At 34.1% G+C, this 17,892-nt stretch overlaps 1 protein-coding gene across 3 annotated transcripts in view; it reads right to left on the bottom strand.

The window, feature by feature from the left end:
- Positions 1 to 2,618: 2,618 nt before the first annotated feature.
- Positions 2,619 to 17,892, bottom strand: part of LOC124364798 (cullin-3-A) — a 66,804-nt gene continuing 51,530 nt past the window's right edge. For 2 of the 3 annotated variants that reach the window (XM_046820560.1, XM_046820562.1), the window contains exons 11-16: positions 13,304 to 13,541; positions 12,069 to 12,238; positions 9,945 to 10,083; positions 9,672 to 9,799; positions 8,466 to 8,513; positions 2,619 to 3,969 (exon numbers count right to left, since the gene is read on the bottom strand). In XM_046820560.1, coding sequence (XP_046676516.1) covers positions 8,489 to 8,513; positions 9,672 to 9,799; positions 9,945 to 10,083; positions 12,069 to 12,238; positions 13,304 to 13,541 — 700 coding nt within the window. In that variant the 3' untranslated portion in view covers positions 2,619 to 3,969; positions 8,466 to 8,488. Of the gene's footprint in view, positions 3,970 to 4,389; positions 4,434 to 8,465; positions 8,514 to 9,671; positions 9,800 to 9,944; positions 10,084 to 12,068; positions 12,239 to 13,303; positions 13,542 to 17,892 lie in introns of those variants that run through there. The other variant, XM_046820561.1, reaches the window with a different exon arrangement.

Below are 17,892 nucleotides of genomic sequence, written 5' to 3'. Positions count from 1 at the left end.
ACACCAATATATATACGAAAGTGGCGTGCACCTGGCGTTGTCAGCTGGAAACGTTCCTTACTTTCTGCTACAGTTGGTATACACTTCGAAAAATGCTGCTCAGTGGTCATACTAAAGCTACAGCATTGTTGAAATGTAAGAGTTCACCATCACATCAGAAGATTAGTATAAGGTTCAAATCCTACTTCATTGAGTGAAAAACATGATTTAATTTCAAAGTTTAAGCATAGAATTAGTTTGCATTATGTATTAGTACAGTTATAAACTTAAATTTAAATTACGTATTTTGTAATCTCATTGGACTACTCGAATAAACTCCAGATAAAGATACAAATGATACTACTTGTTCAATAGTATTATAAAAATAAGGTACATACGATTTAATCTACAAAAAGCATTTTAACAAATGCTTTGCACAGTCCTAAATTAACCCTTTAACTGAGATCCATCGTGGAATATTAGTTTTGTGAACAACCATTACGCATCGATTGCTGGTTTTGTTTTCATGGTAACAGCTCGTAAATTGTGGTTTCTTTTTATTTGTGGCCCTGGCCTGTTGAATCAGAAACGAATAGAACATTACTGTCCTGTTGGCTCTATTACTTTCTTATAAATAGAGATGGAGTGATTTACTTTGGGGGATGTTTATATGACCAACTGAAGAGTTTTGTTTGTATGAACATTTTTTATTATCCCCCCTCCTCAAACGAGGCATTTTGTAGGTAAGTCAAAATTTGTAAATAGGAACCCTTAGCAAGAGACACCTCATATTAAGATTATATAAAAAAAGAAGAAAAATAACAAAAACTAGAGGTCTCTAATGTTACTCTATCTATCAAATTTGGTGACCAATTAGAGTTTGAATTGTTTGTTACATGTAAAGTTACATGTAAGGTAGATCAAACATTCACTCAATAGTTATTTTTAGAACTTACGACACAAAATCATAAAACAAGTTATTACAAGAATAAAAAAATATCAAACATGATTGACATAGCATTTATTAGGTTTTGTTTTGTTTTGTCTGACCGAAGCCCATTAGGAAGTCCTGGGAATACCAATGTGCCATGTTATCTCTTATTGGTTACCTGTTGGTATGTAAGACACATTCAGTCCACTTTGATACTGTAACTGGATAAAACACTCCCCTTGAACTCCTACCCCCAAAATTTTGAAATACAAAACATTATAACACATTTATAAGGTCTTTAAGTACAATAATTTCATTTGGGGAAGGTTCCCGAGCCCCAAATACTTTTCAAAATAAACTAAGTAATTTTATGTAATTTTTACCACAGGATACAAATTAACCTTCTTCAGTCCTTCTGTATAGGACATGAATCCTGATAGCAAATTGAACATATTGTAACAGCCCTTATCAGTTTTAGTTTTCTAACTAACTTCTTGAATGAATAAATTTTTTCCAAGGATCAAAAGAGGTTACGGAAGGAAGATAAGGTTTAACTCGTTATATAAAAAATGCGAGCTTTGCCACCCATTTATACATCTCTGAACTTAACATCCGTCTCATTTTTTTTCTTTGAGAAACATACACGTCTTGTTTTAGTTCATAAAATTTTGTTAAAACTTGGCCTCATGACAACCCAAGCACTTTAACATGAAATTTTAAATGGATTGAGCCTATACTTCCACAGTATAAAAATAATCTTGAATTAGTGGCATTACAGATAAAATTAACAGCTTTCACAACTTTAGATAGAACTTCATTCAGAGCAAAAATGTTGAAGCAAATTTCTCTGTGAATACAATGAGATATTTGATAATCATTGCCTGCTTCTTTCTTTACAAAACTTAGAAGATTTTCTTTGTAACCTGTTATTGCCGCTGCACCATCAGTACATAGTCCAACAAAATCTTTCCAAGAAAAATTGAACTGAAATTAGGTCCACATCCATTACCAACTTTACCATTACCTACATTCAGGGTTTTCTTTAAGAACTCAAAACCTTTTCACTTCTTTACTAATTAAAAAATTACTTTTCACAATAACACAACTGTTACTTCAATAAATAGCTGAATAGCTGATTGAGGTTATGTAAACAGTTGCATGGACACAATAGGATGTTCTGCAGACAGCTGACCAATGAGATGCTGCACTAACAAACGAATGGTACACAACGGCACAAAGTAGATTAGCCAAACGTCAAAGACCAATGCTTCTGCTATAACCAGTAGTAGCTTCTACTATTATTCATAAAATCGTAAACTATAATATTTTCATTTGTTTTTTTTTTATGTGTGTAGTGACTTTTGTATAAGATTTTAAGATATTTTATTGTTTTTGAAATATGAAACAAGTAATTTTTTATATGAATTTCTATGCAAACTATTTCAAAACGACTTACAGACAAGACGTTAAGAATCATCATTGGCATAGTTTATGGGTGTCTAGATAGAACTGTCAACAGAACCATTAACTCTGTATCCCACTCATACAAGTTTCTGGTTGGATAGTTTATGTGTAATGATGAAATTTAATACCTTTATAACATTACTATAGTAATGTTTATGTTCAAGAAATTGTCATTATTGTACTTTTAATTATATATGCTATAATATAACTAGTTAAAAGATACATGGCAATAAAAAGACACTAGTATAATATAAAAACCGAAAACACTTTATTTACAATATGGTTTTATGTTATAGAAGAAATAACTGAATGATAAACAATATAGAAATGAATTTATAATTTACTTCTATTAAAAAAATGTCACAATCCACAAATTGGAATTTGTTCCCATCCTTAAAAATAAAGTAGTCAGACCATGCCTTGAGTTGAACAGTAATATGTATTTGGTTAAGCTAAAGAATGAGCCAATAATCATTTTTGGGTTTTTAATGTGAATAGACAAATATTTAACTTTTTGACAGAACATATATCTCTACATGTAAATTATGTGCATTATAATGTTATAAATTCAACCAAGTTTAGAATTAGATTCCAAATTATTATGGTTAAAACACAACAGAACCTTGAATAAAAAGTTAATATGAAGAAACTAAATTTAAAACAAGTCATAGTACAGTCCCTTTAGGCTACAGCCGAAATGGACTGGATCACAGATAGACAATGAACAAGTCAGTTAAAAAAAAATAGTTACTTCATTAATTAACAAGTACTACTAAAATTGTATAGCACAGCTATAATATATAGAGCTAAACGGCATGCAGAAATTGAAATGGACAGTTACGAGTAACTTTATTATTTGCCTAAATTATAAGTAATGACACTCTGGCATATAGGAACTTTGTCGTTATTTTAATTTTTTCCAACTCAACAGTTTAACTATCAGATGGGCATATTAGTGTACAGTAATAGATGGAGTCCTTCTTTTCAGGAACAGACTCTTCAACAATTGATAACAAATAATTATGCTTATAATTCTTACAAATATAATTTTTTTAATGATAAGGCATGGTAATTCCTTTAAGATCCGATACAATAACTTAATATAGTATTTATCCATAAATTTATAATCAGCTTGATTTTTCTTAAAATTACTTAACTAAAAAATCTAACAGACGGGATCGACCTACATAAAACCTTAATCCTAACCAATAGAATAAATATAGTAACGGAAAAGTGATGAAAAAAGTGCAGAACAATGTACAAAATATTTACTGTATTCTATTATGTACAAAATCAATTAATAATAAATACTACAATACACTTTGACATATCACAATCATTACTGTGACAAATGCAGCACGCTGTATAATTTATAAAAACAATAACAAATTAGGTGGTTTAAAACCAAATGTTCAAGTCAAGACTTGGTCCGAGACAACGAGACTTGTGTACTCGATTAACATAAATAAACAGGACGCGGCCACAACAAAATCTTTTCTTTATTAATCATTGTCTTAGTGTAACAAGTGAATAGCGTGAAGGTTGCACGGTCGACCCAGACTCGAGGTGACGTGTCACACATAGTTGGAGCACTTCTGCAACACAACAATCAGGTTAACATATAATTTATTACACACTGTTTTATTGCATACAGAAGTTTGCACTGTCAACACAGACTGAAGGTGACGTGTCACACATAGATGGAGCACTTCTGCAACACAACAATCAGGTTAACATATAATTTATTACACACTGTTTTATTGCATACAGAAGTTTGCACTGTCAACACAGACTGAAGGTGACGTGTCACACATAGATGGAGCACTTCTGCAACACAACAATCAGGTTAACATATAATTTATTACACACTGTTTTATTGCATACAGAAGTTTGCACTGTCAACACAGACTGAAGGTGACGTGTCACACATAGATGGAGCACTTCTGCAACACAACAATCAGGTTAACATATAATTTATTACACACTGTTTTATTGCATACAGAAGTTTGCACTGTCAACACAGACTCAAGGTGATGTGTCACACATAGTTGGAGCACTTCTGCAACACAACAATCAGGTCAACATATCATACAAGGGCTATTCAGAAAGTGAGGAACATTTCTACCTGTCAGTTGCGTGCCAATCATATATTGGTGTACTTGTGTTTGCCACCTCAGTCATCGTCCAGGCATAACAACGGGAACATCTCCACACTGCCCAATTCTTTTATATTCAAATTTGAAATGTGTGCTGCAATCGAAAATCCCACCAGTGGTGAAATGTGGTCTGTGATTATATTTTTGTTGCGAACGAATAGAAATTAATCAGGAACTGTGTGAAGTGTACAGGAACAATGTAATGATTGAAAGTTCTGTCAGGAAGTGGTGCATTCAGTTTAAAAATGGCAGAAAAAACATTCATGATCAGGAGAAGAGTGGATGTCCAAGCATTGTGACTGATGATGTGGCTGCCAAAGTTATTAAAAAAATGTATGAAAACTGCTGGTTCACTATAACTGAGCTTTCTTTGTTTCCCAAAATTTTCATTGTTTCACCACTGTCATCCAAAATTTGTTTTCGCATGACAATGCCTGACCTCACACAGCAAACTGTAAAAAAGAACTGTTAAACTCGTTCAACTGGGAAGTTTTTCCTCATCTCCCCTACAGTTCTGATCTTGCTCCAGGTAATACTCACTTGTTCCCGAAAATGAAGACCTGGATTTTTTTGACACAGTGTGTTTGACAACAATGAGGAGTTCCAGGTAAACGTCACTGAGTGACTGAGATCACAGGTGGCAGAATTCTATGACATAGGAATTTCAAAGCTTGTCCACCTATGATAGGTGCCTGAATTTGTATGGTGATCATGTATAAAAGTAGTATTTTAGTCCCTCTTTCACAAGTATATAATAAAAATCTTTTTCTTGTACTTGATATTTTAAATTCCAAAACATTCCTTTCTTTCTGAATAGCCCTTGTATACGAGGTCTGTCCAAAAAGTATCCGACCGCCGACCAGTAGGCGGCCGCGGCGTAACCGACCGGCTCAAACCGGTTATTGGAGGGGAGGGGCAAGTCTACTCCTTCCCATATTAGGCATTGAATATGACCCAGTCACTCAGTGAGTCACGGCACTCTGTTCTGTACAGTACTGACGTGTGTGTGCGTTGCATTTCAATATGACTGAACGTGTTGAGCAGCGCATTTGCATTAAATTTTGCCAAAAACTTGGCCATTCAGCATCAGAGACGATTACTATGATACGGAAAGTTTATGGTGACGTGTCTATGGGCGATACACAAATAAAACCTTCAACGGCCAGAAACGCTGAAAATGTTGAACGTGTTCGTGCAACAATTAATGAAAACCGTCGATTGACTGTCCGAGAGCTGGAAAAAATTTAGGAATACCAAAATCGTCAGTTTGTAACATTTTACATGAAGATTTAAAAATGAACCGTGTTTCGGCAAAATTTGTTCCTCGGCTGCTGACAGAAGACCAAAAGAACTGTCGACTTGAAATCGAACAGGACAATCTGGATATGATAAAAAGTGACCCAGGGCTATTTAAAAAAGTTATTACTGGTGATGAGTCATGGGTTTATGGCTACAACCCTGAAACAAAGGCTCAATGTTCACAATAGAAAACTCACAAAGAGCAACGGCCGAAAAAAGCAAGATAAAGTTGAAGCAATGTCAAGACAATGCTGACAGTTTGTTTTGACCAGGACGGCGTTGTTCATCACGAATATGCTCCAAGAGGCCAGACAGTGAATAAGGAATATTATCTTGAGGTCCCAAGGCGGCTACGAGATGCAGTGCAAAGGAAACGACCTGAACTGTGGACAAGCCGTGACTGGACCCTGCACCACGACAACGCACCAGTTCATTCCTCAAATCTTATTCAGCATTTTTTGGTCAAACACGACATCAACCAACTACGACAGCCTCCCTACAGTCCTGACATAGCTCCTTGTGACTTCTGGCTATTTCCGAGATTAAAAATTCCTTTGTAAGGAAAAAGATTTGACGATGTTGAACAAATAAAATAAAATGCGACGAAGGACCTGTTAGCCATTTCGCAAAATGAATTTAAGGAGTGTTTCCGGAAGTGAGAGGAGCGTTGGAATAAGGTAGTGGCTTGTGGAGGGGAGTACTTTGAAGGGGACCAGATTGCCGTTGACGCTGAGTAACATCAGTTCATGCCAGACGTTAAGGTCGGATACTTTTTGGATACACCTCGTATTGTTCAACTTGAGGTGTATAATTAATGGGAAGCTCGACTTAAAATATCCATACTAGCACAACCAGAACAAATGAATATTTCATTTGTTTGACACCTCAAAACATCATACTGAACATTATTTCTTATTTTAGTTTTTAAAACTTTTAAAAATGTATTCTATAACTTTAAATTAATATTACAACGTATTACACACACCTTTAAAGTGGTGTGCCTGCTTATGCGTTTACGGATTTCGTGGAAAAAAGTATCATTGGAATCGTTATAAAAATAGCAAAATAGTTGATATGTTATAAAATTTTTATAACCTATGTGTAAAATAGCTGATGCCTATTAAAAGACAAAATGTTTGCTGCTCCCGTCTAGTGCAAGTGTAGCTAGAAAGTAGTCATGCTCACTTATGCATTGACGGATTTTGTTGAAATATGTACAGTTGAAATTTCTATAAAATTGTTCAAATAGTTGATGAATAGTAAATCTGTTACAACTAAGCTGGTTTTTTTTGTCATTTGACTTTTAACATTTTCAATAGACACCATTTTGTTAATACTAATGAAAATAACACAATTACTTTTATAATTTTTCTTTTATATATTTAAACATATGTGCCAAATTTGGTTTCTTTAGTTTAACTAGTTATAAATATATTTTTTTCAATAAAAAATACAATATGGTGGTTAGTGGTCAAATAACACATTTCTCGAACTATGTTTATATGACTTTTTTAAATTATGAATAATATCACCCACAGAAGTTTGTGACACCCTTTTGTGAACAACCTGTGTGTGTGTGTGTGTGTGTGTGTGTGTGTGTGTGTGTGTGTGTGTGTGTGTGTGTGTGTGTGTGTGTGTGTGTGTGTGCGCGTGCGCGCAACTATACTACTTTACTTTAACTAACCACTTTATATCACTGCAGTAAATATGATGAGATAAATACATCATATATCTCATATTTATATCTTTGATATATTTTACACTCCTCTAACAAATATGTAAATACAGAATTTTTTTATTATGAGTCCAATAGATCTCTCTTATGAATCAATCACCCTAACATTCTTGTGTACAATTTTATTTCACATGTGAAGGATCAACAAATATTTTGAACACTATGACGATAATGATGAATATAACACCTTAAATATGACATTTATATCTGGTTTAATGGATATATCTCAATTTTATTTTATAAATGCCTTATAATTGTTCTTTATGAGCGTTGTAATAGATAAGATTTAATGGACAAATTCATAACCACAATTAATTACTTGGCAATTAATTACAAGATGTGAATGCTGAATTTAGCTCCAGTTCACCTTCCTCTTACGTGTAGCATCTAAAATCTGATGCTGTTGCAGACTTGACTCTAAAATCTGGAGTCACGTTCGTTATCTAGGAAGGGATCTAAAAATAGTCAGTGACAAAGAACGAATATGCTCAAATCGAACCCTCCTCATCGTTTCAACATCAGAGACACCCAGATTACAAAAAGAAGTACAATCTAGGTGAAGAGGTATTTTCATTGTCTCATCAGGTGCACAATTGAGCGCACTATGATGTTGACTGACACGATCCCAAAGCACGGCGGAGCAACAGAGTCCGCCTATTTTTGGATTTTTTTCTTTTGACGAACATTACTCCAGATTTTATGAGTCAAGTCTGCAACAGCTTTAGATTTCAGATGCTGCACTTAAGAGGATGGTGAACTGGAGCTAAATGCAACATTCACACCGAATCAGCCTTTACCACCATAGCTGCTTTATGTGTAGAATTACAAGATTTTTAATGTTCTAAACAAAACTTTCAATTGTAATTAAACTAAAGAATATAATATACCTTTAACTACTCACCTCATTTCCACCAATCCAATGTTTCAAGCGACGTACGTGTAGACTTTTCTGAAATATTACACAAATATTAGTTATTAATCCATTTAGATTGATGAGATATTTTTAACATAAAAAAATGTCTCAATACTAGTTTCATAGTACGGATAATAGGATTTCAGAACTTATGCCATTGTTATGTTACAAAAATAGAACACTGTATTTTAAAGATTGAAATTTGCCCTCTTCCTAAGGTCCTTGATTTCAATGTATGTTTGTGTGTGTAAAATTTGTATTACCTGAAGTTAGATTGTTACAAATATTTTACGTTCCTAGCTAATTGGTGTATTACTTATTTGAACACATTTAGCCCATACTACGTAAAAATTTGGCAATTTTGGATGGATTCTATACTATGTTTGTAATTTGGTAAGAAGATGTAGTATAATTTATTTTATGTAATGTATTACTTCTGATATTTAAAGTTTACTATTTTTACAAGTAAAAACACAAAAATCTTTATTTTTCATTTCCATAACTATAAATTCTTGCTAACCGTTACAATTAAAAAAAAAAAAGTTTTCATAGTACGGTAATCTGGCCTAGGTCTGTTTCAATTCCTAGGAAAAGGGCCGTTATACTTTGTAGGCCTATCTATTGCATATCAACATGCTAGTTCATGAATAGAACCTTCGATTACATCAACTTTCCATCCAGATCTACACCTAGATTTAGGAATTTTTTCAAGCTGTCTATTTCAAATTCATTGTCACTATCTTCTGAATTATTAGTCTATAACATGTTAATTTTGTTGTCTCTGAAATTATTTGTTTCAACCATAACTATAGAAAACACAAAATATTAATCTAAAAGTATAAAAGTACATCACAACGTACATGAATTTGAAATCCGTGAATGTACTAGGCATGTCAAAACTCGTACAAGGGTTAATATTTATAGACAAAGTGGTCTTCTGTAACTTCAACAGACGGTTGACTTAGTGGTTGGTCTGCTAATTTTATATAAAAAACCTCAATAAATTTATGTATGAAAACTTTCTCCTTGCAATGTATTGAATTGGCTTAATCTCACTTGTTTAATTTGAGTGTAACATTTTGAGTTTTATAATGAATCCTTCCAATCTCAGTTAATAAATTACCTCATTGAGATTCCAGTTACCAAGAATCTGAAATACAAAAATTAAATCTAGTTATAAAACAAATAACAAACCTATCTTCAGGTGTCCGGGCTAGATATTCACGTTCGATTAGCCCTTCTATTCGCTTCTTTATTATCACTGGAGAAGGCATAAATCTACTCTTCAGTTGTTCCGTTACCTCCGTAACTAGTATGTTGTGCTGAAAAAAAATTTAGATTAATACTGACCAATGAAATTCTTTATCACACTGCTAAATTCAAAACATTTATTTTATAAAGCACAAAGTTTAAAATATCTTTCCAATTAAAGAACTATGTTCAAACATGTTCAAACAATGTACTTACAGGCATTTTCTTTCTAGCTTTCATTATTCTGACGATTGCTGCTTCTATTTCATGTTTACGATCGTCGTCTACCTTATTCCTAGTCTCACGCCTTTCTGGTTCTGACTCTCCTTTAGCAGCTACTGTTTGAATTTTTACTCTGCAAATAAATAAGAAATGTCACATTATTATTTTATTACTAAGACACATAATAAATACATAAGACACACATACACACATATATTCAATTTTTTAGAGATTCACAAAGATGCCTACTAAATCCCTAAATTTAGATAAACAGACATAGGCTGGACCAAGTCCAAGCTGTCCTGACCTAGATTATGTAAATTTAGTTTTGAGAAGCATTTACTTAACAGCATAATATAATTACTCATAAATCTGACACGTGGAACAGAATAACCTTTCTAAGTAAAAGCTATATTCTTTCTTCATGCATAGACAAACACTACAGCATACCATCTGTAATGCATCAAAATCATTGCAAGAGAGAAAATTCTTGAAAACGGAATGATGCCTATAACTGTTGATAATCTACTGATACTGTTTCTACTACCTATGCTTGTTGTGTTATTTTAATGATAAATCAGCACAGCACATCTTTTACTTCTTCAGTCACTACTTATCTAGAATGACATGTAATACTAACCATGTAATATTTGACGTCATTGCATTTCTTGATGATTTATAAATAAAGAATTTGTCTATTGTCTAGTGCATAATATTGTTTGGTCATTGTAGCAAGTTAAAATTAATTACAAATATTAATCCAATAAAGTAATTTTGAAAGTTACATATTATATTCTAAACCAAACAAAACTGCCTACATGACGAAATGTGGACAACAATAGAGCGGTGACAGAGTGACAACATCAGAAACCATAGAAGCAGTAAACGCTAAAACCCAGGTGCAGTACTGTGAAGTAGACACCTGCCACAGCAATTGATGTCATAAGTGTTTCTCAGCAGCTCTTGTCATTGTCTCACAATCATGTAATTCTTCTGTGGGACATTTTTTGTAAATTGGCTTATAACATGTATTAGCTGTTGGAGTCATGCTCTTGACGCATGCATGAGAAGTGGAATTGGTTGGACAGACATTTCCCCTCCACACAGTTTACTTCGATTATCATGATACAAAATGTGAGTGGTTGATAGCTCTGTCACATTAAAATAATTATTAAAATATGTATTTTATCCAACTATTAACTAGTGTGCAACCACCTGTGAGGTAGATTTGACCAGTGACGATATTCTGGTTGTTTTTTATTTAATAATTCATATCTCTACGACACGGTTTATCATGAGTAGTTAAATACATCTTCATCAACAAAATTGTCAATACAGTATTAATATATATTTGAACTAAAGTATATCGGCACTAACATGTACCCAATAAACATCCAAATAATTTAGAATCTAAACATCATAAGAACACCTGGAATGAAATGCCATGGTTTCTTTCAGCTATTTGTTTAATTCAGATTTGTATTCTCAATTTGATAATGTATTTAAAAATAAAAGAATTTATAAACATACATTAAAAATTTGAGAATATAAATATATTTTTACACCTAACTGTAAACAAAGCTATAGTTGGTAAAGATTTCAGAAACTGAATTGTTACAGGGAACTTCACAAATGCATATTAGACATACTAATCTGGTGTCCACAACATTGTTTTAATTGTAAAATTGCTAATAATACTTATCTAATTTTTTAAAGCTTATTTGAATTAAGAAGGTCATTTGGAAAGTAAGTTGCTTTAGAAAATAAAAACTTGCCGTAAGCTTTTTTTTAATTACAAGTAAATACATTTGGAATTACAACTCCTTAACTGTTTTCTAACATAGTTAAAATTTACATTTACACAGTAATCTATGTACAAGCATTTCAATACCTGTTAAATAAAACTCTTGGTTAGTTATGATCAGTAGAAAGTTCGGTGTTGAAACATAGAATAATTAAGTATTTCAATATTCATTTCTGTACCTTCCTAATGTATAGGTTACCTCAAATGATATATCATGAACATTTCCAGTTGCTGTTATGTTATTTGCAAATATAATTAGATTCTTATTGATAAATATGGAAAACCATATATGAATATCACAAAGATGAAATTACCTATGTAGTTTTGACGTGAATGAATCATTCACATAGAAGACATGACTTGGCTCAATTTCCTTGGACTTTGGATTTTTGATGAGAATTCGCTGTGAAGCTTTTCCCAGAGCCAACGACTGCAGAGCTCGGATCAGGTCTCTTTCAGGGATGTCAGTCTCATTTTGTAACTCCTACATTATTGACAGATACAAAATAAATAGTGATCTGTTACAAGGATACACATGTTTAAAAAGAGCACATAATAGACACAACTTAAATGTTTAGCTTACTTAATAATACTTTGAAACATATGTTATTTTAATATTCAATTGATTTAGCTAGCCTAATTTAATTCCATCTAAAATGTGGAAAATAGTATCTTTATTTGAATTTCATTAGTATTTTGTTATGTTCAGTTTAAATTTGATACATAATTACAAAATAACTGACCAATATATTATAATCCCAATGGACATTTCTAGATACTGGTGATATATTACTGTGGGAGTATATAACTCAGGGAGTACCTCAGGGTTCTGTCCTAAGACCTGTCCTGCTTATTCTGCTGACAAATAATGTCCCCAAAAACAATCAAGACTACAAAGCCACTCCAATTATGTATGCAGATGACATGATCTAGTAATAAAAACATCCAAAACCTTCCTGGAAAAATTTCCAAGAAAAGCTCAAGAAATTGCTTCTCAAGAGACCTGCGTACATCTTAAAGGAATTTATAGAAATCTAAGTGGTGAATTGACTGACAATACCTGATAACAGCGATATTACAGTAATAGAACTTGTACTTTACACATAATAGGTTTGACACCACTTACATTTTTTTACGAATATAAATTTAATGAAGATTTGATTGATTAATCACTATTACCTAAATACAAAAGTCTACCTAATTATAATACCAAGTAAGAAGAACAAGTTTTTAGAATGAAAAGCTGCAAATGCTTTTTGGAGAGACCTTCTACTGCACATGGATATCTGATTAGAATTTAAATAGAAAATAAAATGTCAGTTCTGTCCATAATCATAGTTCTGTTTTTAAATTTAATTAAATTTCTTTTTACTTTTTTCTACAGCTTTCTTATAAAAGGCTCTATAACAGAATGGAGTGGAGAAAATACGATAGTTACTGCTCTGAGTTAGTTATCCAGTAATTTCTATGTATCTATGGGATTGTCTAACCTATAACTACAAGGGATTGAACCACAACTACGGACAACACATTTAACTCTCTGACTGACCTCATACGTGAGTTTATCCCTGTTGTTGAAGAGCATCAGTACGCACATCTGGTAAGTGGAGACCTGTATGATGTGTTTGCGAGGTGAGGAGGAGGATCGAGAGCCTGTCGAGGAGCTGGCTCCGTCTCTGCCTTCACCCTCCTCCCTCCGCAGTCCGAAAAACACAGCATTAAGGTCTGACGAGCCCAGCTGAGGTTGCAAGGTCAGCTGGCGACCACTGTGTTTGGCCAGGTAGAACCTGCACATACATAACTAGACTAAAAACGCCTTCCGTTTGTTGCATTCTTCCTAAACACAAATAGAGAGGACCTGCTGGGTACCTCTTAACCAATTGATATAAATTACACAGACATAAACTACAATTTAATGTACTACAGAATAAGAGCAATTTTTATTATACATAACTACTTAAGACAAAAAAAAAAAAAAAAAAAAAAAAAAAAAAACTGCAATACTAGAGAAAACCAGTAAAAGAATCTTAAATAATCCAATAACATTATATAAGCATCAGAAATACTAAAGATGTTAGCTCATAATTTTATATCCTTGGAGTTCATTTTTGTATCATAATGAGCAGGTGTGTCGACTAATAAAATTTTCAAGTTGTGAATTATCATTCAATTAAAAATATTAGCATGTTAAAGATTATAAAATCACCTTTATGGTTTGTGATATGGTAATTGTTTCAACAATAAATACTTGCAACAAGAAAATTGTGGTATAAAAATATAAACTGATTTTGAGTTTGCTAATGGAAATGAAAACATATTTGGTTGTCTATGCGATATTTGAGGTTAGGAAGCTCAGGGGACTTGGTGATCAAACCTAATGGTTCCATTCTTCGGAAACTTAATAGCTCAGATTGTTAAAAACCGTATTAATTTGTTATGTCTAGTAATGAATTAAGTCGGTGTTAATTAATTAAATAATGTATTATGAAGAGAGAAAAAGGAGATTAATATCATAAGAATGCTCCAGACATGAAAACATACATTCCAAAGATTAGCGCACTTAACTAAGTCCAGGGCTAATGGAGACTTTTTATATATATACACTTTTACTACTTTTCAACATAATCCCCTTGAACATTTATGCACTTATTCCAACAGACCACAAGCTTTTTTATACCAGCTGCAAAGAACTCTTTATCTTGGTGTTTGAGCCAATTTTCCACAACTTCTTAACGTCCTCGTTATCCTGAAACCTCTTTCCACGCAATGCCTCCTTCAGCGCACCAAACAAGTGTAATCACTTGGTGCTACATTGGCACTGTAAGGAGATGAGGCAGTACTTCCCAGTCCATTTTGTTAATGGTTTCTAGGGTTGGTTGAGCAGTATGAGTACGTACATTGTCCTGTTGGAGAATCACACCTCTCCTCTGAAATCCACGACGTTTCTCTCTCATGGCTGGTTTCAATTAATTCAAAAGCATATTCAGGTAGTAATGGCCGTTAATGGTATGCTGCTCTTCAAGATAATCACAAAAACCAGACCTTCAGCATCCCAAAACACCGTCAACATGACTTTTCTTGCTGATGCTTGGGTTTTGAATTTTTCCTGACAGGTGAGCTGGTGTCCTTCCACTCTGTGCTTTGCCTTTTTGATTCTGGCTCATAATAGTGAACCCAAGTTTCATCACATGTTCAAATTTTGTTGAGGAAGTGCTCACCTTCTCTTTCATAACGTTCCTGTAGCTCTATGCACACTCTCAACCTTGTTTCCTTGTGTAACTGTGTCAACTCCTTTGGGACCCATCTTGCACATGTTTTGTGGTACTTCAACTTGTTTTTAATAATGTTATGAACTGTACCCATACTCACATAAACTTTTTCAACTTTGTTTTCCACAGTGACTTGGCGGTCAGCACAAATTACGTCATCAATTCGACTTTCCAGTGAGGGAGTTTAAACTTCTGGTCGGCCAGGACGGTGTTCGTCAGTCCCTGAGTCTCGGCCATTTTTGAACTGTTCTACCCACTTGTAAAAATTTGCACGATTAAAACAATTTTCACTGTACACTTTAGTCATTCTAGAGTATATATTCAATGGTTTTTCACCTTCAGCAAGTAAAAAACAAATAACAGAACGTTGTTCAACTAAAGTGGAATTTTCAAGTGGACTTGCCATAATTAAATGTATTTTTGAGGTTATAAAAACAACAATGTTAAAAAAATTAGCTAATCAGGGCCTATCCCAGTCATGCCAACTTAAAGCTATAAAAGTACAAAAATTACCCTACCAACAGTTTTCTTGCCAGACCTGTTTGTCTCTTTAATTATTGAATGACCCTTGTAAATAAAATATTTAAGCCATATTTACTTTTACCTCTACGAGATTCTTTCTAACATCACAAATGCCTCATACTCTCATCTGTTAGTTTACTGTTCCATGCCAGTGCAAGCTACAAAATGGCGTACAAGCAATTGAATTCCAAGATGGCGTCCAGGTGATATAAGTGCATTTGTGGCTCTTGCTCTAAAGTCGTTACTAGAGAGGCATAATGCAGATTAGGTGCTTATGGAAATATGTTAAAATGTGGTGGCATATTGGCATGTGGCAAATATTATCAAAATTTAATTCACGATCATCTAAAGTGATACAAGTACAATTAACCGGAGAGAAATGGAAATGCAGTCTTGTTATCACGTATTCAGATAATCGCGGCGGAGAACGGTTCAGTGAACGACTCGCAGGGAGAGGAATCGAATCTTCGTATGAACACAGTGGACAATGAATCCACTTCAGCTTAAAAACAAAATTTTCCGAACTGTGTAAAATGAACGATAACAATTTAGCCATGACCAAAAGCTTAATGCAGTTGGGGACAAGTGAAAACAAAGAATGAAATCACAGTTAAATCACAACGCCGAAATAAACTTCTGACACCAACGTCCGACATGCGTACCCGGTGGGAATGGCGCTCAACATAATAATATAAACGACTCCAGCGTCGTCTGCTACGGGTTGTAGACTAATTTGATTAAAATCAATGAGCACGAGCAAAAACAAAATATAAATCAACTGAAGGAGGGTTTCTTTAAGTACTCTGGGCCCCAAGGGAAGGGAGCGAAAAAAAAAGAAAAGAAAAGGATATGTAATAACTATACTATGAAAATGCTAAATGCCGAAGGGTTTTTAACTCTGACAAGGAATATCCACCGCTACCTATAAGGAATCAGATTTCATAGTCAAAACATATAAGAAGAACAGAAAACAAAAACAAGAGAATAAAACAAAAATAAATATAAATATTACAGTACCATTGATCAGCTGGTAACAGTCGTCAAGGCAAGGAGCTTAATCTTACAATCAGAACAGTGAATCGATCCCAAACAAATCATTGAACAGATCTCAGCCACAGGTTAAACCGACCTAAACCTCACTTCAACTTCAAGGCAAATTTGTCGTGGGAACATGTGAAACAACAAATTTTTTATCCGGTGATAAAAAAGCAAGGTTCTGACATAGGAATGAGTGAAGAAAAGCACTGAGGATATGCGTTAAGGATTTCATCACGAATCAGTTCCCAGGATCAAATCCCATTGTTGAGAAGCCTTTGATTGTAAAGGAGCAAATGAACACTTCATCGAATCGGGTGACTTCGACCAGAAGGATGACTTTATGAATGACTGTTTGGTCCCCAAAAACGTACAGTTAAAGCAGTTTTTTAATTCTAAAGAATAAGGGCCAGAAGTGAGTAGCCTAACACAACATCCTTCTTCCAAAAGCAAACAGTTTAGCCTAGAAATAATCAATAACAGGCCTAGAGTGTAAACACGTAAGATAATGGCCTAGTTAATAAATATAAAGTTAGTTTTAGTCAACGTCCTCGTGCCTAAGCCTAAATAGACACTTGGTGTCTCTTTTATGTTGACACCGTTGTGCAGATATTCTCGAGTGTGAGTGAACATTGGCTGACTGAAAGCGAAGCCAGTATTACAGCTCATCTAAGTCGCTGACTCCCTCGGCCAGTGGTTACTATCCGTACGGATCACAAGAACGGAGGGTGTGTGCAATCTATTCGAATTGCAGCCTAACTGTGACACCCTATCGACCTAAGTGACTTCCTGTGTGGAACTCGACATCGTAACTGTGTGCATCGAAATAAAAGAAAAGAAAACTAAATAATTATCATCAGCCTACAGGTCTCCAAATGGATGCTCTCCGTAAACTTCTTCAATGTCTAGATAAGTGCTTAATGTGGTGATATCGTAAAAAATTTCCAAAGTGAAATAGTGTTGGGGGGAAGACTTCAATCTCCCCATTGGTCATGATGTTGCCCTGGGAAAAAACTTTGACTTCGTACTTCAAGAGCCACGGCCTATATTTGTGGCGAATCCGTTCAGCCACCGAGTACAAACTGTGCTCGATACGATTGTCTACCACAATCAGTTCCTGGGATTACTCAGTCAGCGTTGAAGACACGTGTGATTGCAGATCACTGTCCTCCTGTTATCGAGTCCTTTCATCTGGAAGGGTGAGATGCCTGATAAATAATAATCCTGCATGGTGTGACAACTAAATTAAGTCAGTTAGAAATCCATAAAAGAATGAGAATTTACCTGGATTTCAGGGAACATTATTTGAAGG

This window comes from Homalodisca vitripennis, chromosome 6 (genome assembly GCF_021130785.1).
Source record: "Homalodisca vitripennis isolate AUS2020 chromosome 6, UT_GWSS_2.1, whole genome shotgun sequence".
NCBI lineage: Eukaryota > Metazoa > Arthropoda > Insecta > Hemiptera > Cicadellidae > Homalodisca > Homalodisca vitripennis.
This window is presented reverse-complemented; position numbering and strand designations above follow the sequence as displayed.